The 22,293-nt window shown below is 45.5% G+C and overlaps 1 protein-coding gene and 1 pseudogene across 6 annotated transcripts in view; one reads left to right on the top strand and one right to left on the bottom strand.

The window, feature by feature from the left end:
• ATP6V0A4 (ATPase H+ transporting V0 subunit a4) overlaps nucleotides 1-8,596 on the top strand; it is a 90,212-nt gene extending 81,616 nt beyond the window's left edge. For 5 of the 6 annotated variants that reach the window (XM_003318823.5, XM_054655235.2, XM_016958222.4 and 2 more), the window contains 2 exons: nucleotides 5,236-5,407; nucleotides 8,168-8,596. In XM_003318823.5, the coding sequence (XP_003318871.3) occupies nucleotides 5,236-5,407; nucleotides 8,168-8,261 (266 nt within the window). In that variant the 3' untranslated portion in view covers nucleotides 8,262-8,596. Of the gene's footprint in view, nucleotides 1-5,235; nucleotides 5,408-8,167 lie in introns of those variants that run through there. The other variant, XM_054655237.2, reaches the window with a different exon arrangement.
• Nucleotides 8,597-12,634: 4,038 nt separating this feature from the next.
• On the bottom strand, nucleotides 12,635-13,173 carry LOC129144504 (cytochrome b-c1 complex subunit Rieske, mitochondrial-like; annotated as a pseudogene).
• Nucleotides 13,174-22,293: the final 9,120 nt, after the last annotated feature.

The following is a 22,293-nucleotide window of genomic DNA, read 5'->3' as shown; positions in this document are numbered from 1 at the left end:
TGATGACATTGGGCATATCCAGATAATCCGGGATAATGCCCCTCTCTCAGGATTCTTGGCTTAATCTCATCTGCAAAGCCACTGTTGCCATGTAATATAGTATGTTGACAGGTTATTAGGATTAGGATTAGGATGTAGACATCTTTGGGGATGGGGGAACATATTTTTTCAGGCTACCATGCCCCTCTGCAAGGTGCTGACCTTTAAGAGAAGGCCTGCCTTGGTTATGAGCATTGCTGGGAGTCAGTTGGCTGCCTGCTGAGCTGACCGTCAGGAAGTGCTCACCACCTTTGTGAATTCACAGCAGTCCAGGATCAGTCGGGCCAGGCCCAGAAATACAATTGTATCTATCTATCTATCATCTGCCTGCCTGCCTGTCTGTCTATCTATCTATCTATCTATCTATCTATCTATCTATCTATCTATCTATCTATCTATCTAAAAGAGACAAGGTCTCACTATGTTGCCCAGGCTGATCTCACACTCCTGGCCTCAAGGGATCCTCTTGCCTCAGCCTCCCAAAGTGCTGGGATTTCAGGCATTGGAAATACAGTTTTGATAAAGATCCGAGCCCCTGGGGTTGCCTAACGTCAGGAATCATGACTCACCAACTCACTTGTAAGCCCCATCTTGATCTCTGGGTCCTTCTCCAGTCTTGTTTCTTGTCAGTTTTCCTTAGTGCCTACCAGCGCTCCAGACCCATCTGTTTCATATGCAGTGGCCCTGAGGAGCGCTTTTTTTTTTTTTTTTTTCCTAAGACAGGGTCTCCCTCTGTTGCCCAGGATGGAGTGCAGTGGCGCTATCACGGCCTCGAGCTCCCAGGCTCATGTCATTCTACCGCCTCAGCTTCCCAAGTAGCTGGGACCACAGGTGCATGCCACCATGCCTGGGCCAATTTTTGTATTTTTTTTTTTTTTTTTTTTGGTAGAGATAGGGTTTTGCCTTTTTGCCTAGGCTAGCCTCAAACTCTTGGGCTCAAGCAGTTCTCCTGTCTTGGCCTCCCAAGTAGCAGGGACTATAGGCACACACCAATACACTTGGCGAACTTTTTTTTTTTTTGGTAGAGACAGGGTTTTGACATGTTGCCCAGGCTTGTCTTGAACTTCTGGGCTCAAACAGTCCTCCTGCCTTGGCCTCCCAAAGTGCTGGGATTACAGGTGTGAGCCATTGTGCCTGGCCTGAATAACTACCTCCTGAAGACGCAGTACTCCCTGGGCCCCTCTGTGTGTTTGCCCCTGCAGCCCCCTTGCCTGAAATAGTCCCTTCTTTAATTCTCTCTCTATCTGATATTTAATTCGTCCTTCATAACTCAGCTGGAAATCTTCTTTCCTAGTCCCCCAGTCTGGAAGATGCCTTCCTGTGGTTCTGGGGCATGCTCTTAACCTAGCTTCAATTATAATTGTCTTGATTAGCCTGTCTTCCTACTGGACTATGAGCTCCTTGAAAGCAAAGAACCTGACTTTTATCTTAGCATTCCTGGCACTGAGCATAATGCCTAGAACAGAGAAGCCAGGCCAAGGTGTGTGCTGAAGGGATAGAAACGAAACTCCAGTACTCAGCATTCGTGTGATCTTCACAGCTCAGCTGTGTTCATTTCCTCCCACAAACTCACATACACACACTTTCACATGCACATGAACGCTGATGCACACACTCAGCCCTGCAACTGGCTGCAGCACAGACACCCATAAGCATATCTTTTTTTTTTTTTTTTTCAGGCTGGAGTGGCATGATCTCGGCTCACTGCAACCTCCGCCTCCCAGGTTCAAGCAATTCTTCTGCCTCAGCCTCCTGAGTAGCTGGGACTACAGGTGCACACCACCATGCCCAGCTAATTTTTTTTTTTTTTAATTTTTGTATTTTCAGTAGAGACGGGGTTTCACCATGTTGGCCAGGATGGTCTCGATCTCTTGACCTCGTGATCTGCCCGCCTCGGCCTCCCAAAATGCTGGAATTACAGGCGTGAGCCACTGCACCCGGCCGCATGTCTTTACTCCTGTGCACTGCTGTGCATTCATGTGAAGTGGCTGTCCCAGGACTGTCACCTACTTGTTCCTTAGAGTGGATCTCAGCGCTTCGTGCAGTCAGTGGTGGTAATGTTGGTCTTCAGCTCTAACCCCAGCAGTAGTTGGAGGACTTGAGTCATCATAGGGCTGAGTCTAGATAAGACAGGAGGAGGAGTTTTGGTATTCTTGGCCCTATGTGTCGGGGTGTCCTCTGGCCAGCCCATACACACACCGAGGGGGTCATTTGATTCCTAAAAACCCATATGGTTCATGGCTGCCTGCCCTGATTCACCCACTGGGTCATTCTAGAAGTCCCTGCTAGACGTGGCTTCCAGTCCATACTAACACAGTTGCTTAAAGAGGTAATATGTGGAAAAATGGGGAAAAAATTAAAACACTGACTTAAATTCTGGTTCCTTTTCTACCACTTTTGGCTGAGTAACTTATACAAGAAATTTAACCTTTGTGTGCCGGGGCTTTCATCAGTGGTCCAAGTAGTTAGCCTCCTGCACTGGTCAGGTTAGGCTAAACTCTGTTGCAATAACAACTTACCCTCTAAATCTCAGGTCCCTAGGCCAGAGTTTGGCACTATGTGTTGGGGTGTCCTCTGGCCAAAATTCCTCCTGTCTTATTTAGACTCATCCCTGGTATGACCCAAGTCCTTCAAACTACTGCTGAGGTTGGAGCTGAAAACCAACATCAGGATCACGGATGACTTGAAGCGCTGAGATCCACTTTAAGGAACAAAGTGGGGCTGGGCGTGGTGGCTCACACCTATAATCCCAGCACTTTGGGAGGCCAAGGTGGTGGGGGGATTACCTGAGGTCAGGAGTTCGAGACCAGCCTGGCCAACATGGTAAAACCCCCTCTCTACTAAAAATATAAAATTAGCTGGGTGTGGTGGCACACGCCTGTAATCCCAGCTACTCGGGAGGGTGAGGCAGGAGAATCACTTGAACCTGGGAGCTGGAAGTTACAGTGAGCCGAGATCACACCACTGCACTCCAGCCTGGGTGACAGAGCGAGACTCTGTCTCGAAAAAAGAAAAAAAGGAACAAAGTGGGTGACAGTCATGGGATAGCCACTTCACACGAATGCACATCAGTGCACAGGAGTAAAGACATGCTCATGGGTGTCTGTGCTGCGGGTACGCGCAGGGCTGAGTGTGTGCATCTGAGTATTCGTGTGCACGTGAAAGTCTGCGTATGTGAGTTTGTGCAAGGAAACGAACATAGCCTGAGCTGTGAAGATCACACGAATGCTAAGCACTGGAGTTTCTACTGTAAATCTCAGGTACGGGTCTAACCCGATGGGGGTGAAGCTGCTCCCATTGATGAAAGACTCTGCATCACTGTAGCAGGCAGAAAACCAGATCTTGGGAGGCAGCAAGCAAATAGGGGTCCTCTTCCTTGCATTCCATGTCTCTGCTTTTATCATGTTCTGATAGCCACTTGCAAGTGGCAGGCCTGTGTCTCTCTGGGCTACATCATTGTGACCTTTTAGCAGGGGCCTTCAAATCTCAAGCCAAGGATGTAATGATGCTATTTCCCTGCAAGGTGCGTGTCCCAGGCTGTTGGGCATGATAACTAGGGAAGAAGCATTCACACGTGCTCTGTGACCAGGGACACCTAAGCATGGACCCTTACTTGCATAGGTTGGACAGTGAGAGCCCTTGTAGGGCAGTTAGCTGGGGACAGGGACTCAGCTACGAGTCCGGGTTTTTTCCGATCCCCATCCATGACCTCCCTCCTCTTGGATTTCTCTCCCCTCAGGGCCTTTTAAAACATTCCCCGACTGTCAGCCTTTGAGAGACTCCATGGGCATGTAAGAAATGTGTAGAAAAGACCTTTAGAGCTGGGGGTGTGGGAAACAGCTGAGGAGGTAACGGGTAGGGAAGTGGGGGGGGGGGTGTCATAGGAACAGGCCAGAGGTAGGGAAGTAGGGGTGGGGGGTGGTGTCATAGGAACAGGCCAGAGGGGGCTGTGTGGCATTTGCCCCTGAACTTTTCGGAACTTTAGTTTCCTTATCTATGAGATGGGCATCATAAAACCTAATTTATAGGGTTGATATGGGCCTTACTGGGATAATATGTGTAAACTGCTTCGAATTCCTCTGACTTGGCTCTTAATTTCGAGTCTGTGGCTGAACTTCAGGCTTTCTGTAAATCCCCTGAAACTACGTATAAGATGTTGTTGGGCGTCTCTGTGTGCATTTTTCTGGGGAAAGGATTCATGACTTTCTTCAGATTCCAGAGGGGACCCGTGACCACCAAAGAATGAAAAGAGCCACTTTCCCGAGTGAGGCTGAATTCACCTCCTGCGCTCAGTACCTGGCATGTGCCCTTGTACATTGCAGTGACTGAATAAATATTAGCTAAACATTTTTTGAAATGTGGTTAGGATTTCAATCTTTTTAAAAACATTTTTACTTTGAAATATAGCATGTTTACAAAAATGCATAAAATATATATTCAGCCTAATGGATTTTTGTAAAGCAAACACTCATGTAACCACTTCCTGGTCAAAGAAGAGGCTGTGGCTGGGCGCGGTGGCTTACGCCTGTAATCCCAGCACTTTGGAGGCCGAGGCGGGTGGATCATGAGGTCAAGAGATCGAGACCACCCTGGCCACCGTGGTGAAACCCCATCTCTACTAAATATACAAAAATTAGCTGGATGTAGTTGCATACACCTGTAGTCCCAGCTACCCGGGAGGCTGAGGCAGGATAATTGCTTGAACTCGGGAGGTAGAGGTTGCAGTGAGCCAAGATCACGCCATTGCACTCCAAACTGGGTGACAAGAGCGAAATTCTGTCTCAAAAAAAAAAAAAAAATTAACAGACAGTGGCGGCACACTTCTGTGGTCCCAGCTACTTAGGAGGCTGAGGTGGGAGGATCACTGGAGCCTGTGAGGTCAAGACTGCAATGAGCCATAATTGCACTATGGCATTCCAGCCTGGGTGACACAGTGAGAACCTGTCTCAAAAAAAAATAATAAAATAATAATAATCTGGGCTGGATGTGGTGGCTCACGCCTGATTTCCCAGCACTTTGGGAGGCTGAGACGGGAGGATTGCTTCAGGCCAGGAGTTGGAGACCATCCTAGGCAACAGAGTGAGACCCTGTCTCTATTTAAAAAATATATTTTTTTTTAATTAAAAAGATGAGAAAATACAATAAATAACAATCTGCATTTACAAGATAATCCCAGTGGTTTCTCGTACCTTGCAGAACTGTCTGAAGTGCTCTGGACTATGGTGATGAACAGCGGCCTTCAGACGCGAGGCTGGGGAGGAATCGTCGGGGTTTTTATTATTTTTGCCGTATTTGCTGTCCTGACAGTAGCCATCCTTCTGATCATGGAGGGCCTCTCTGCTTTCCTGCACGCCCTGCGACTGCACTGGTAAGGATGGTTGTCCCCTGGAAGCTCAATGTGGTGTTGGGAAAGGGAGTGGGCTGTGGGGCCAGCCGACTGGGTTCAGATCGTGAGCTGTGTGTGACTTTAGCAGCTTACATACCTCTTTGGAGCCTTAGTTTAGTCATCTGTTGGTGTAATATTAAATGATGTAATATATGTGTATATATATGTATATATACATATATACACACACACTCATTCATACTTATTCAGACTCTCATATATGTTAGTTCTCATTTACTCCTTCCCTTTTAGATGATCAGTGTTCATTTGTTATTACAATTGGCTTTAACCCAAGTGACATTTCCAAGTATTGGCAAGGTGGCATCTGAGATAGGCTCACAGAAGACATGCTTAGAAAATCTGGAATATTTGGCTTTTTTTTTTTTTTTTGAGACAGGCTCTCACTTTGTTGCCCAGGCTGGAATGCAGTGGTGCAATCTTGGCTCACTGCAACCTCCACCTACCGGGTTCAGGTGATTCTCCTGCCTCAGCCTCCTGAGTAGCTGGGATTACAGGCGTCTGCCACTATGCCCAGCTAAATTTTGTATTTTTGGCAGAGACGGGGTTTCCCCATGTTTGCTAGGCTGGTCTCGAACTCTTGGCCTCAAGTGATTCACCCGCCTCAGCCTCCTGAAGTGCTGGGATTACAGGCATGCACCATCACACCCGACTATTTTTTGTATTTTTAGTAGAGATGGGGTTCCCCTATGTTGGCCAGGCTGGTCTCAAACTCCTGGCCTCAAGTGATTCATCTGCCTCAGCCTCCCAAAGTGCTGGGATTACAGGCATGAGCCACTGCGCCCATAGAATCTGGGATGTTTGGCTCTTGTTGCTGAGTAGAGGAGTTACACCAACAAGGTATGAAAATCTCAAAAGTGGAAAGAGAAGGAGGGTACCACCAGGAGGGAGACGCTCACTGGGAGCCCTGGACATGCACAGATGTATCCAGTGACAATCAGCCGTCGTTAGGTTGCTGAATATGGAAACATGTTTAGGCCTCTGGTTGTCTTCCAAGTTACATTTCAACCAAGAATTCTGAGTGTGCAGTGCATGCCCTTCAGCTGCAGAGACTGTACCCAGCTTGCCCTGATGTTTTCTTCCTCCCTCTGTGGCCACTATTCATAAAGAAGCCTTTGCACTTCATGTACTGAGTGAGGAGAGCCACAGCATCCCCTGCCTCCATGATGACGTCATTCCCCTCCATGTCATTGAGGAGACGAACTGAACTCTGTAACTTAATAAAACATAAATGAGGCTGGGCACGGTGGCTCATGCCTGTAATCCCAGCACTTTGGGAGGCCAAGGCGGGCGGATCAGCTGAGGTCAGGAGTTTGTGACCTGACCGACGTGGAGAAACCCCGTCTCTACTAAAAATACAAAATTAGCTGGGGTGGTGGCGCACGCCTGTAATCCCAGCTACTCAAGGGGCTGAGGCAGGAGAATGGCTGGAACCCGGGAGGTGGAGCTTGCAGTGAGCTGAGATGGAGCCACTGCACTCCAGCCTGGGCAACAGAGCGAGACTCCGTCTCAAAATAAATAAATAAATAAATAAATAAATAAAACAAAACATAAATCATCCGACATGGTATCAGTTATGTGAGTTACAAAAATACAGGTCAAGGGTCTTTGCGTTCTATAATATGTGAGTCCCACATTTTAGAATTAGCTGGAAATGGAAAATGACATGAGAGAGTGCTGCACAGTGAGGGTGTCTTGGCTCGTCATGGGGGTGGGGAAGCTCCTTCCATGAGGGAAGAGTTGTTATGCTGTGGCCATGAGCCCACAAGCAGAGAGGCCTGGAGGAAATGAAGGGGAGGGGAAGGGGAAGGTAGTAAGAGACAGATGAGAGAAGGGCTTAAAAAATCCTCAGATTCATGGCCTGGGTGCAGTGGCTTACACCTGTAATCCCAGCACTTTGGGAGGCCGAGGTGTGTGGATCACCTGAGGTCAGGAGTTCGAGACCAGCCTGGCCAACATAGCAAAACCTGGTGTTTACTAAAAATACAAAAATTAGCTGGGCATGGTGGTGGGCGTCTGTAATCCCAGCTACTCGGAAGCTGAGGCAGGAGAATTGCTTGAACCTGGGAGGCAGAGGTTGCAGTGAGCTGAGATCGCACTATTGCACTCCAGTCTGGACCACAAGAGCAAAACTCTGTCTCAAAAAAATATATATATATATAATATATAATATAATATATAATATAATATAGTATATAATATAGTATATAATGTATTATATTATATAATGTAATATATAATATATAATGTAATATATAATATAATATATTATATAATATATTATATATTAATATATTAATATTGATGTATATATAATATTATATATAATAATATATGATATTTTATATACACACACACACACACACACACATATAAATTAGCTAGGCATGGTGGTATATGCCTATAGTCCCAGCTACTCAGGAGGCTGAGGCAGGAGAATCTCTCTTGAACCTGAGAGGCGGAGGTTATAGTGAGCCAAGATCACGACACTGCACTCCAGCCTGGGTGATGGAGCAAGACTCTGTCTCAAAAAAAAAAAAAAAAAAAAAAAATCCTCAGGATTCTCATGGCAGCCATCAGCCTGGGTGCCTGCCGTGGCCAACCCTTCTGACTTTGTTCTTGATTTTACAAATGCTCTGCTTCCTCCTTCCCTCCACCTTCCAGCCTCTAACTGATGTGTTTCAATCTCCCATTTCTTACCCCACGGCCTCCCCTCAACAACAGGGTTGAGTTCCAGAACAAGTTCTATGTCGGGGATGGTTACAAGTTTTCTCCATTCTCCTTTAAACACATCCTGGATGGCACAGCCGAGGAGTAGGCTGAGGGCTGCACCTCCCACGGTGGTCACCATGCCAATGAAGGAAGTTCAGTCTTGTCTTTGATATCAGCCCCTGCAAGGCGCTCAATGGGAAGGTTGTTCTTGGCTCACCTGAAGCATGAAGCTGTGTATTATTTGGACGTCAGCCTGTGGATTTGATACGACTTAACCACGTCAGAGGAAGGACTTTGGCAAGTGATATTGTCTTCATGTGGGGTATTAATTCTCAAATAATAAAATAATTGACAAACGAGGGGAGAATGCTAAACAGAGGTCTTCTTGCAATATTTTAAATATTGTATTTGAGAAAATAAACATCTGAGTCATTCACTTTTTCCTTAAGATGTCTTTATTTGGCCAGGCACAGTGACTCACGCCTGTAATCTTAGCATTTTGGGAGGCCAAGGCGGGTGGATCACCCAAGGTCAGGAGTTCGAGACCAGCCTGGCAAACATGGTGAAACCCCGTCTCTACTAAAAATACAAAAATTAGCTGGGCTTGGTGGCAGGTGCCTGTAATCCCAGCTACTTGGGAGGCTGAGGCAGGAGAATCGCTTGAACCCTGTGGGGCTGAGGTTACAGTGAGCCGAGATCGCACCACTTCACTCCAGCCTGGGCAAAAGAGCAAAACTCCATCTCAAAAAAAAAAAAAAAAAGATGTTTTTACTCAAAATTATTCCATACCAGTCTGGGCACAGTGACTCACGCCCATAATCCCAGCACTTTGGGAGGCTGAGGCGGGTAGAATACCTGAAGTTGGGAATCTGAGACCAGCCTGACCAATATGTTAAAACCCCATCTCTATTAAAAATAAAAAATTATCTGGGCATGGTGGCAGGTGCCTGTAATCCTAGCTACTTGGGAGGCTGATGCAGGAGAATTGCTTGAACCCAGGAGGTGGAGGTTGCAGTGAGCCGAGATCGAGTCACCTCACTCTAGCCTGGGTGACAGAGCAAGACTCCATCTCGAAAAAAAAAAAAATTATTCCATACCATTTACTACTGACAATTATAGGCCGAAGCTGAACAATAGAGCTACACAAACTAATCCCAGAGAAGGATCATGTATATTGTATTTCCTCCTTCCTCAAACACCTTTTTCCGTTGTCTAGGGCTAAGCATTACAAGCTTAGGAACTTTCTCATGAATTTTCACTGAGGAAGAAGGGATAATGTTCTCTGTTTGGAGGGAGGGCCGCCCCCGGTGTGGCTCTCTGGATGCTAAATCCTGTGAAATGAAGTGTGGCAACATGACATCATTGAGGACGTTGTTTACTGTCAATGCACGTTATGCTGGAGTAACTGGAGAAAGAGATTTGGAGGCTTCGACAAGTTCAGAAAATGGTGTGCTAGGAGGGAAACCACCAAGGGGTCTGGCCCGTTACTCCCTGGCTCTGTGGGCACCAAAGTCATTAGTCATTTCTTAAGTGCCTGCACTAGCAAACTCCTAAGAGTCCGATAAGATATATATATGATACACAAGATATATATCATATATGATATATGTGATAAACAAGATATATATGTTTGCATATATATAGAGAGAGGTAGGGTCTCACTCTTGCCCAGGCTGGAGTGCAGCGGCGAGATCACAGCTCACTGCAGCCTCAGCCTCCCAAGCTCAAATGTTCCTCCCACCTCAGCCTCCTGACGAGCTGGGACTACAGGTGTGTACCACCATGCCCAGCTAATATTTTTTAGTTTTTTTGTAGAGTTGCCGTGGGTAGGGGGTGTCTCACTGTGTTGCCCGGGCTGGTCTTGAATTCCTGGGCTCAAGCTATCCTCCTGCCTCAGCCTCTCAAAGTGCTGGGGTTACAGGCATGAGCACCCGGCCCCACTGACTGTTTTGTCTGAATGGACTTTATCCATGCAGATTATTATCTTCATGGTAACTATACTGATAGAATTAAGTATAATTATCTTTTTTTTTTTAGTGCTTTTACAATTAACAAAATAATAGTATCTTATTTAATTTAAAATTTTCTTTTTCTTTCTTCTTTTTTTTTTTTTTTTTTTGAGACAGGGCCTCACTCTGTCTCAGGGACATGCTGGAGTTTAGTGGTGCAATCTTAGCTCACTGTGACCTCCGGCCTCCCAGGTTCAAGCAATCTCCAGCCTCAGCCTCCTGAGTAGCTGGGATTACAGGCAACCGCCACCATGCATGGCTAATTTTTGTACTTCTAGTAGAGACGTGGTTTCACCGTGTTGGCCAGGCTGGTGTCTCGAAATCCTGGCCTCAAGTGATCCGCCCGCCTTGGCCTCCCAAAGTGCTGGGATTACAGGTGTGAGCCACCGCATCTGGCCAGTTCTAAATTTTCATTGTTATTAAAGTTCTAAAAGAGCTGATTAAATTCAAAATATGCTTTGGATGAGACCCTGTTTTTTAAGTGCCTACGTGCCCTGTGTGTGGTAAAGCTGACTGGTGCTCATGGAAGCGGCATTGCTCAAACCTAAAAGGAAGCTTCTGTGTCACCTTCCATGTCAGTATCATGACTTTTCCAGCACAGTGGAAGGCACATATTAGTTGCTCAATATTCACTTAATGAAATTGAGCAAAAGAATGATAGCTAAGGTCAGTAGGTGTACATGTTTGAGTCCCAACGTTGATGCTTTATCATGAGTGCCCTCAGGAAAGAAATGGAGTTGTTCCCCTCATTGCCGAATGGAAATAATGATCTCCACCTCTCTGGACTGTAGAAAAGGTGGTTGTAAAGCCCTGGGTGTGGAGGAGATACTGTCAGTGATGGTTGAACTGGGAGAATAGACTAAGACAGCATGCAAATGTGGGGATAAGAAATCTACCAATCCCATGCCGCCATGGCCAGTGGACGATTTTCAGGTTCTCAGCTCACTACTGTCCTTCTCAACAACTGTCTAAAAAGAACACTGTGCTTAAATGGATCACCAGCCTGTTGATCCTTAATTCTATTTTTTTTTTTTAATTTTTATATACCACTGTGTAGTTTTAAATTAGAATTAGGCCAGGCATGGTGGCTCACGCCTGTAATCCCAGCACTTTGGGAGGTCGAGGTGGGTGAATTGCTTGAGGCCAGGATTTTGGGACCAGCCTGGCCAACTGGTGAAACTCCACATCTACTGAACGTGTGAAAATTAGCCAGGCGTGGTGGCGCGTGCCTGTAATCCCAGCTACTCAGGAGGCTGAGGCAGGAGAATCACTTGAACCCGGGAGGCGGAGGTTGCAGTGAGCCGAGATCACGCCACTGCACTTTAGCCTGGGAGACAGAGCGAGACACCATCTCAAAAAAATAAAAAAAATTTTTTTAAAGTAAAAAATTAGAACTACCTAAAAGACATTGCACCTTTCAAGTGTATGACAGCGTAACAGTGTTTAACAGTTGTTTTATTAAGTGAATGCTTGAACGTATTCAACATTAAATTCAATTTACTTCACAGTAATGTTTGCAAATACGTTATCACTTCTTAAGTATTTCAAATCAAGCAACTTGAAGTTCAGAAGGCTTGCTCTCAAATAACTCTTCTACAGTGACGCAAAGACTGAAAGGAGCCTACAGCTTGAGTCCCAGTCTCTAACCAACAATGACTGTGTCCTCACTGGTGAACTCATATGAAGGAGCTCCAAGCTCAAGAGGTGCAGGCCCCTTCCAGATCCTCCCAGATGCATCTGTGTGACCCCCAGCAAGGGCAGTAATCACCACCAAAATCTTCATTTGCAATAGGTGCACAACAGGATGAATGCAAACGCCTAGTAAAGAAACTCGAATGGGTTACCCTGATAGGCATTGCACTCAGTCTTTACTCCTTTTTTATCTTTTTTTTTTAGACAGAGTCTCACTCTCTCTCCCAGGCTGGAGTGTGCAGTGGTGCAATCTTGGCTCACTGCAACCTCCGCCTCCCAGGTTCAAGCAGTTCTCCTGCCTCATTCTCCCAAGTAGCTGGGATTACAGGCATGGACCACCACGCCTGACTAATTTTTGTATTTTTAGTAGAGACGGAGTTTCACCATGTTTGCCAGGCTGGTCTCGAACTCCTGACCTCAAGTGATTCACCCGCCTTGGCCTCCCAAAGTGCTTGGATTACAGGTGTGAGCCACCACTCCCGGCCCATCCTTTACTTCTTCTTCTTCTTCGTCTTTTTTTTTTTTGAGACAGATTCTCACTGTGTTGCCCAGGCTGGAGTGCAATGGTGCAATCTCGGCTCACTGCAACCTCTGCCTCCCAGGTTCAAGTGATTTTCCTGCCTCAGCCTCCCGAGTAGCTGGGATTACAGGCACATGCCACCACGCCTGGCTAATTTTGTATTTTTAGTAGAGATGGGGTTTCGCCATGTTGGCCAGGCTGGTCTTGAGCTCCCGATCTCAAGTGATCTGCCCACCTCGGCCTTCCAAAGTGCTGGAATTACAGGCATGAGCCACTGTGCCTGGCCCTTAAATCATGCTATGGGCCCTCAGCTGGGACTCTTCAACTGCAGGTTCTTGGTCAGTCTCCTTCTTGGTTCTGTGGCATACAAACAGGGATTTGCCTCTCCATTTGAAAGCCATGTTCTTGCCTTCTGGAATATCAAATAACTTGATTTCAATTTTCGACATGGCCGACTCATCAGCAGAAGCACTGATGCTGGAAACAAACTGGGAGATGACATTCTTGGCAGCATATGTGACACCCACAGCAGTTGTTGCAGTTACCAAATAGGAGAACCCTTTCCTAGCCTCGCCATCCTCTTTTGAAGACTTTGTCCCATCAAAAATCTCAATGCAACAGTAATCAGGGAAGTCAGGCACATTGATGTCTGTATGGGAATAACGAACAGAAGCAGGGACATTGAGGCCCACAGAGTTGACCCAAGACAGGCTCATGGCCTGGCCACTCAGTGACTACTGGCATAGCAAAGGCTGCTCCTTGTACAGCACAGGCAGCTCCAGGGTGGCAGGCACCATGGCCTATACCAGGGGCTACAGCATGCCTGCCACCCTGCAGGATATGGCTGACAGGATGGGCATGAACCTGCTCCTTAATTCTAAGCAATGGCTGTGAGCAAATGTTTGCAAGGGCAAAGCTTCCCTCTGCCCCTTGCCTAGGTCTTCTCTTTCAGAAATTCCTCCAGCTGTCCTGAGAACAACATAGTAATTTCCTCCAAAGTTCGGCAGCCTCTTTCAGTCTTAACAAGAAATGTAATTTCCCCTTTAAAAGGAGATCAAGTGCAGGCTGCTGAGAAGAGGGTGTGCCCTAGGTGTCATTCACTTGCCCAGAATGCGAAGTTGGCCCTTAAAGAATCCTGATCTGAGACCCGACCTGAAAGGAGAGGATAAGACCAGGGAACCAGGCGTCTTGGGAACACAAGTCTGGCCACCCCTGAGAAGCCATCTGTGCTCCAATTTCCGTCTAAGACTTGGCCGCGGTGAGGGGAGCAAAAGAGCCTGAAATTGGAAGGCTGTCCAAGGAATATACAGAGGTGAGAAATTTGTGGGCAACATTGATCTGGACTTATTTTTTCCTGCTGCTGTAGAGGGTGGGGTGGGGCATTGACTGTTAGTTTGTGGCCGAAGGCAAATGGAGCATGAAAATTTCCTTGGATATTGCAAAACAAATTACATCACACATCACACACAAAACTCAGTTTAAAAAAGATCTACTGTGGCCCAATTATTTCTGGTTAAAAAACAATCAGTATAACAAAATACAATAGAATAAAATGTCAATCAGTCCTTTAGAATTTGTTTTAATGAAGCTTGAACTCCATCTGAGTTCAGGGAAAATCCCCAATCTATCAGTTTCTCACCAGGTTTTGTGAAGGTAGGTCATGGATTACTTTCCCATTGTAGCTTTTTAGGAACTTATGGTGAGGGACGTGAAGCATTCTTTTCCATGTTATTCCCTATTTTCCTGAGTTGGTCTAACTGATCATCCATCTGCCATCCATCCATCCATCCATTCATCCATCCATCCATCCATCCATCCATCCACCCACCCACCCATCCATCCATCCATCCACCCACCCATCCATCCATCCACCCATCCATCCATCCATCCATCCATCCATCCATCCATCCATCCATCCTCTTACTGGGTTAGAAAGGATTTAGAATGACACAGGAAACCAGCCGGGTGTGGTGGCTCACGCCTGTAATCCCAGCACTTTGGGAGGCCGAGGCGGGTGGATCACAAGGTCAGGAGTTCAAGACCAGCCTGACCAAGATGGTGAAACCCCGTCTCTACTAAAAATACAAAAAAATTAGCCATGCATGGTGGTGGGTGCCTGTAATCCCAGGTACTCAGGAGGCTGAGGCAGAAGAATCGCTTGAACCCGGGAGGCAGAGGTTGCAGTGAGCCAAGATCACACCACAGCACTCCAGCCTGGGCAACAGAGTAAGACTCTGTCTCAAAAAAAAAAAAAAAAAAAAAAAAGACATACGGAACCAAAGAACAGAGGATGTCAATTCAGCCTTTCCAGCATTCCATTGCTGAGTTAAGATTGCAAGCTCTATCTCTCAATAATGTGCCTCATCTCCATCTCTCAAACACGTTGTTCTCTTCTTTCTTCATGTAGCTTTTGGCTGAAACTCTAGAGACTACCAAGAAAATACATTTCATATATATGCTAACTAACTTTGAGTTTGTGTTTGAGTGTCCTTTTAATGACTTGGAGAGTAAGCCCCTTTCCAAGGTACAGATGTGAACGCTACAATCCTGATAATCTCCTGCCAACAGCCCTGTGCCCTGCAACTTGCTCCACCAAAGGAATCCTGTTGTTGAAAACTCTGTATCCTAATAGGGTGGGAATGAGGACTTTCTCTGTTGCAGGTAAACCTGTATGTTTGTTTCTTCCCCCTCTTGGCAAATTCCCCTGACACCGGGGACCCACCCGGCCCTGATTATCTTCAAGGGCTGTGCATTGGGAAGACCAGTGTTACAATTGACGGGCACTGAACGCTGTTCCGGTGGCGGGGCGAGGGCTGACTTGCTCCTCGGAGCCACACCTCACCACCAGCCCTTTTTTTCCACCCTCACCCCACCCCCTGCACCAACTATGCCTTTGGAAGAACTGAAGTTTGAAAGCTTCTTCTTTCTCTAAAATATATTGATTTTGCAATGTAGAACACAGGAGAATTTTGGTGAAAAGTATCCATTTTGTCATGCCTCTCATAAGTAAGATGAAGTGACTAGTTTGGAGAGGTTTTGAGGTCTTATTTTCCAGTAGGAAAGTAGCACACTGAGGTCACAATTTCCCAACACCACTCAAGTTTACCCATGAAATAAAATCAACCTAGTTTAGAAAACAAGTGACTTTTTCTCCCCCCTTTGGGTAATTTTTTATTTGATCCCAGTGTGTTCTAATATTAGCAGAATATTAGCAATAAATGCCTTTTGGAGACATATATGTATTTGGTAACTCTTTAGATACTTTATTTTTATTTTTATTATTTTTTTATTTTTTGAGATGGAGTTTCGCTGTTGTCGCCCAGGATGGAGTGCAATGGCACAATCTCAGCTCACTGTAACCTCCGCCTCCCAGGTTCAAGCGATTCTCCTGCCTCAGCCTCCCAAGTAGCTGGGACTACAGGCACCTGCTACCACACCCAGCTAAATTTTTGGAGACGGAGTTTCACTCTGTCACCTAGGCTGGAGTGCAGTGGCATGATCTCAGCTCACTGCAACCTCCGCCTCCTGGGTTCAAGCAATTCTCCTGCCTCAGCCTCCCGAGTAGTTGGGACTACAGGCATGTGCTACCATATCCAGCTAATTTTTTGTATTTTTAGTAGAGACGAGGTTTCACCGTGTTCCCCAGGCTGGTCCCAAACTCCTGACCTCAGGTGATCCACCCTCCCGGGCCTCCCAAAGTGCTGGGATTACAGGTGTGAGCCACCGCCCCCAGCCTGTACATACGTTAAAACATTTCCTGAGTAAATGCTTTGTGATTATGGTGAAGTTGTAAAAATTTGTTCGATGGCTTTGCTCAGAGATGAGAGACAGTACTACCATGAGGACTTTTGATGCAATGGCACATTGACATATTTTATAAACATCATCTCATTTCATTGTCATCACACACTTAAGAGAAAGTTTATCAGTTGAGAATTGCACAAAACTGCAAGTAACAGAGACCAGAAATCACAGTGGCTTGGATCTAAGAGGTGTATTTCTTTCCTTCATACATGGTGTCTGGAGGTGAGCAGTCCGAGGCTGTGGGAGATCTCCTGGTCCTCGGTTTCCAGGCTGTTCCCGTCTTATGCTGGCCAGATTCGGTCCAAAGTTTCTGTCTTTCAATTTGCATCATGACCTGAGATGCCAGCCAGAGGGCCAGCCACCCTGCCTGTAGTCTAGCGAGGGGGTGTGAGGAAGAGACAAGGGGCAGAAGAAGGTTTTCCCTGAAGCCCCAACAACCTTCACCTGCATCTCAGTGGCCACTGACACCAGCAAGGTACAAGGGAAACCCTGATGTTGGGTAGGCAATAGCAATTTCTCCCACCGGCAGGTAGAATTATTTTTATTCCCAGATGAGGAAATGCAGGCAGAAGAAATGGAGTAAGTTTAATCTCGATTTCACCATGACTACTGGCTTTCCTCCTTCCCCCTCCCTTCTTTTCCCCTCCTTCTTTCCCTCCATTCTTTCCTTCCTCCTCTTGCTTCATTCCCACCTCTACTCTTCCCTCATCCCTTCCTTTCTTCCCTTCCCTCCTTCCTTTCTTTTTTCCCTCTCTCCATTCCTGCCAACTTCTCCTCTTTTTCATTGCTTCTTCCTTCCCTCCTTTCCTCTTTCCTCCCTTCCTCTGTCCTTTCTTCCTTCTTTCTTTTCCATGTTTGTTAATTTAGTTGGCATAAAATTATACCTAAAGATTTCAAAATTATAATTTACATGTCCTCTTGTGAATTGTTTGTTCCTACAATTTGCCTGTGAATCTACTGGGATTATCTTCTTTCATCTTCCTCCTTCTTCCTTCTCTTCTCTCTTCTTCTTCTTCCTCTTCTTCTTCTCCTTCTCCTCCCCCTCCTTCTTCTTTTCTTCCTTCTCCTCTTCCTCTTCCTCTTCTTATCCTTCTTCCTCTTCTTCTTCTTCCTCTTCTTTTCTTCCTTCTCCTCCTCTTGTTCTTCCTCTTCCACTTCTTCTTTTTTTTTTTTTTGAGGCAGGTTCTGCCTCTGTTGCCCAGGCTGGAGTGCAGTGGGTGGCATGATCACGGTTCACTGGAGCCCCCACCTTTCAGGCTCAAGTGATTCTCCCACCTCAGCCTCCCAAGTAGCTGGGACCACAGGCACGTGCCACCACACAGGGCTAATTTTTTAAAAAACTTTTTTTGTAGAGACCAGGTCTCACTCTATTGCCCAGACTGGCCATTAGAATCTTAATATTTTTGTCTTGTAATTTGTGACTTATATCTGCTACAAACATTTACCGGGTACCTGTATTTTTTTGGCAATTTTTTCTTGTACTTTTAATTTTTAAAAACTATGGTAAAATACACATAAGTTCAAATTTGCCATTGTAAATTTTTTATTTTTTAATTTATTAGTATTATTATTATTTTTGTAGAGATGGGGGTCTCACTCTGTTGCCTAGGCTGGTCTCAAATTCCTGACCTCAAGCAATCCTTCCAACGTGGCATCCCAAACTGCTGGGATTACAGGTATGCACCACCATGCCCAGCCTGTAACAGTTTTAAAATGAACAATTTAATGGCATGTAGTACATTCACAATATTGTGCACCCATCACCACTATCAAACAGGGCCTCTTATGCCAGGCTACCCTGTGGACTTCTGACCAATCATTTGATCGTCTCCAGGTCAAGTGCCTATCCCTGACCCAATAGGTCATGGCCAGTAATGGAGAGCAGGTGGGGGCATGTGGCACAAAAACACAGGCCTTGGCTGGGCATGGTGGCTCACATCTGTAAGTCCCAGCACTCTGGGAGACTGAGGCAGGAAGATTGCCTGAGCCCAGGAGTTTAAGACCAGTCTGGTCAACATGGTAAGACCCCGTTTCTACCAAAATTTTAAAAATTAGCCAGGCAGACCAGGGCGCGGTGGCTCATGCCTGTAATCCTAGCACTTTGGGAGGCTGAGGCAGGTGGATCACCTGAGGTCAGGAGTTCAAAACAAGCCTGACTAACATGGTGAAACCCCATCTCTATCAAAAATACAAAAAATTAGCTGGATATGGTGGCGGGTGCCTGTAATCCCAGCTACTGGGGAGGCTGAGGCAGGAGAATCACTTGAACTCAGGAGGCAGAGGTTGCAGTGAGCCGAGATTGTACCATTGCATTCCAGCCTGGGGATAAGAGAAAAACTCCATCTCAAACAACAACAACAACAACAACAACAACAACAACAACAACAACAACAAAATTAGCCAGGCATGGGAGTGTGCACCTGTGGTTCCAGCTATTTGGGAGACTGAAGCCAGAGGATCAGTTGAGCCCAGGAGGAGGAGGTTGAGGCTGTAGTGAGCCACGTTCATGCTACTGCACTCCAGCCTGGGCAACAGACAAGACCCTGTCTCAAAAAAAGGAAAAAAAAAAAAAAAACAGACCTGCCTGGCATAGGGAGCACTGTGGGCAACATGTCAACAACATGTGAGTAACATGTCAACATGTCCTCAGTGGTTCATTTTTTCAAAAAAGAATTCTTGGTGAAGGAAAACAGTCTTTCTAAAAATTCAAACTAGGCTGGGTGCGGTGGCCCACGCATGTAATCCTAGCACTTTGGGAGGCCAAGGTGGGCAGATCACCTGAGGTCAGGGGTTCAAGACAAGCCTAGCCAACATGGTGAAACCCTGTCTCTACTAAAAATACAAAATTGCCCAGGCGTGGTAGCACACACCTGTAGTCGCAGCTACTCGGGAGGCTGAGACAGGAAAATCGCTTGAACCCAGGAGGCGGAGGCTCAGTGAGCCGAGATCACGCCACTGCACTCCAGCCTGGGTGAGGCAGAGTGAGACTCCGCCCCAAAATAAATAAAAACAAATAAATAATAAATAAAAATTCAAACAATGCATAAAAATATAAAGTAAAAAAGAGAACCAAGAAACCTAAAATCTAAACCCTGTAAGTAATTCTAACGTCACCCTTTTTCTCTTGGTCAACTACTACTTCTTTTGAAGTCTCAATTTAGACTTCCCTACAGAAGCCCCCCCAGGTCTCAAGACTCACAAGAGAAGGGGCCCTCTCTTATGTTGCCAGAGCATCCTTCACTAACCTTATCGCCATATTTGTCATACCTGAATATTTGCCTTTTTTCTTTTTGAGACAGAGTCTCACTGTGTTGTCCATGCTGTAGTGCAGTGCATGATCATGGCTAACTGCAGCTTCAACCTCCCAGGCTCAGGTGATCCTCCCACCTCAGCCTCCCAGGTAGCGAGGACTACAGGTGGGCTCCACCACACCCACTGAATTTCTGTATTTGAGGTAGAGATGGGGTTTTGCCATGTTGCCCAGGCTAGTCTTGAACCCCTAGGCTCAAGCCATCCACCCACCTCGGCTTTCCAAAGTGCTGGGAATACAAGTGTGAGCCATTGTGCCTGGCGGAATGCTTGTCTTTCTTCCACAGTAGGCTGCAAGTTCTTTGGAAACAGGAACTCTTTTCATTGTATTTTATTGTCTGATACCTAGTAGTGCTCAAGAAATATTTGTTGAAAGACTAAACACAGTTTTGGATAACATCTTTGCTGAAATCATTCCATCTATAAAACTATGTAATTAAATAATTTTATAAATTGGCCAGACGTGGTGGCTCATGCCTGTAATCCCAGCACTTTAGGAAGCTGAGGTGGGTGGATCACCAGAGATCAGGAGTTCGAGACCAGCCTGGTCAACATGGTGAAATCCTGTCTCTACTAAACATACAAAAATTAGCTGGGTGTGGTGGCAAGCGCCTGTAATCCCAGCTACTCAGGAGGCTGAGGCAGGAGAATCACTTGAACCCAGGAGGTGGAGGTTGCAGTGAGCCAAGATCATTACACTCCATCCTGGGCAACAAGAACGAAACTCTGTCTCAAAACAAACAAACAAAATAATAATAATTTTATAAATTGGGATCATTATATAGATAAATATTGGAAAACACAGTTCAACACTCAATAGCCTTACTTAAGAGCTTCTATATGGCATTCTATTATGGGAATATATTATCATTTGTTTAGCCACTTCTCTACTGGTGAGCATTTAGTTTGTACCTAATTCTTTTGTTGTTGTTGTTAAAACAACAGTGTGGGCCAGCATGGTGGCTCATGCCTGTAATCCCAGCACTTTGGGAGGCAGAGGCAGGTGGATCACCTGAGGTCAGGAGTTCGAGACCAGCCTGGCCAACATGGTGAAACCCCATCTCTACTAAAAATACAAAAAGTTAGGTGGGCGTGGTGGCAGGCACCTGTAATCCCAGCTACTGGGGAGGCTGAGGCAGGAGAATCACTTGAACCCAGGAGGCAGAGGTTGCAGTGAGCCGAGATCACACCATTGAACGCCAGCCTGGGCGACAGAGCGAGACTCCGTCTCAAAAACAAAAAAAAACCAACAGTGTGGTGACCTTCCTTATGCCCACCTATATCGTTGTATACCTGTTTGACTATCTCATGAGGATGAGTCCTCAGAGTGAAATTGCTCAGTCAAGAATTCTGTCATCCAATGCCTCATTGCCTTTGAGAAAGGTTGTACCAATTTACATGTTTGCCAATAGTTTGAGTGCCTATTTCCCTTGCACTTGGTATAATCATTCTTTTAAATTCTTGCAAATCTGACAGAGAAGAATTATAACTCCCTTTAATGTGAAGGTACGGTGCGGGTGAACACAGTTTCATAGATTTGCCAGCCACTGTATGTATTCTTCATGTCCCTGATGCCTCCATCTTTTCCTTCCTGAGCTGTAAGAGATTCTATTAAACATGTAAATTTCATATTGTTTTTTTGTTTAGCTTTCTTTAAATTTATAAATTTTTTTGTTGGGCACATGGCAACAAATCCAATAGTAAAATGAGTTTATAACAGAAATAAGCGATCTCCTGCTTCAACTTCCCACATCCCCAAAGAAATTCCTTCCCTCCCTCCCTCCCTTCCTTCCTTCTTTCCTTCCTCGCTCCCTCCCTCCCTCTCTCTTTCTTTTTCCCTCCCTCCCTTCTTTCTTCTTTTTTCTTTCTTTCCTTTTTTCTTTCTTTCTTTCTTTCTTTTTCTTTCTTTTCTTCTTTCTTTTTCTTTCTTTCCTTCCCTTCTTTCTCTCTCTTCTTTCTTTCTTCTGGGTTCTATCATCCAGGCTGGATTGGAACTCCTAGGCTCAAGTGATCTTCCTGCCTCAGCCCTCTAAGTAGCTGGGACCATGCCCAGCTAATTTTAAAAAAATTTTTAGTACAGAAGAGGTCTCTCTATATTGCCCAGGCTGGTCTTGACCTCCTGGCCTCAAGCAATCAAACAATCCTTCCGCCTTGGCCTCCCAAGGTGCTGAGATGACAGGCGTGGACCACCACACCTGGCAAGAAATTTCTTTTATTGCGTGTTTTTAGTTTTCTGAGTGATTACTTTTATGATTAAAACAATATAATTATACTTTATTTCTTGGTTTATGACAGTATCAATCCATTACTCACAAGAAAAATAATTTAGGTCATAATTTTCCTTCCTTTGTGCTATTCTCCCAATATGTTATAGGTATCTTTAGTTATTCTCTTAGCTATTTTTGTAATTATACATGGTACACTTATAGCTCTTGTCCTTATTATGTGAACTTTAGTTAGCATGTTGATTCTTTGGGTAGGATGCCTACCAATCCCTCCACCTTTCCTCACCGACTTCCAACTCTCACCTTTGTTATATGTAATTGGCTGTCCCCTTGTCAAATATACTGACATTTTGTTCCGTCCTGAAACCACAATCAGTCTTATATGTTTTATTCAAAACTCTGGAGGCTAACTGTGAACCTGAAAATGAATAAACAGCCCCTTTTTTTATGGCCATGTAAATCTTGCTCACTCTAGGACCAAGGGTTGCATATGAAGATTCTATTTATTTCTCTAGCGGTCTAATGTCAAGACCAAAAGGAATTTTATTTTCTTTTATATCATCAGTTGCCTAAAACTAT

This window comes from Pan troglodytes, chromosome 6 (genome assembly GCF_028858775.2).
Source record: "Pan troglodytes isolate AG18354 chromosome 6, NHGRI_mPanTro3-v2.0_pri, whole genome shotgun sequence".
In the NCBI taxonomy this organism is placed as follows: domain Eukaryota; kingdom Metazoa; phylum Chordata; class Mammalia; order Primates; family Hominidae; genus Pan; species Pan troglodytes.
Note: the sequence above shows the minus strand (reverse complement) of the source record. Positions and strands in the feature narration are given on the sequence as shown.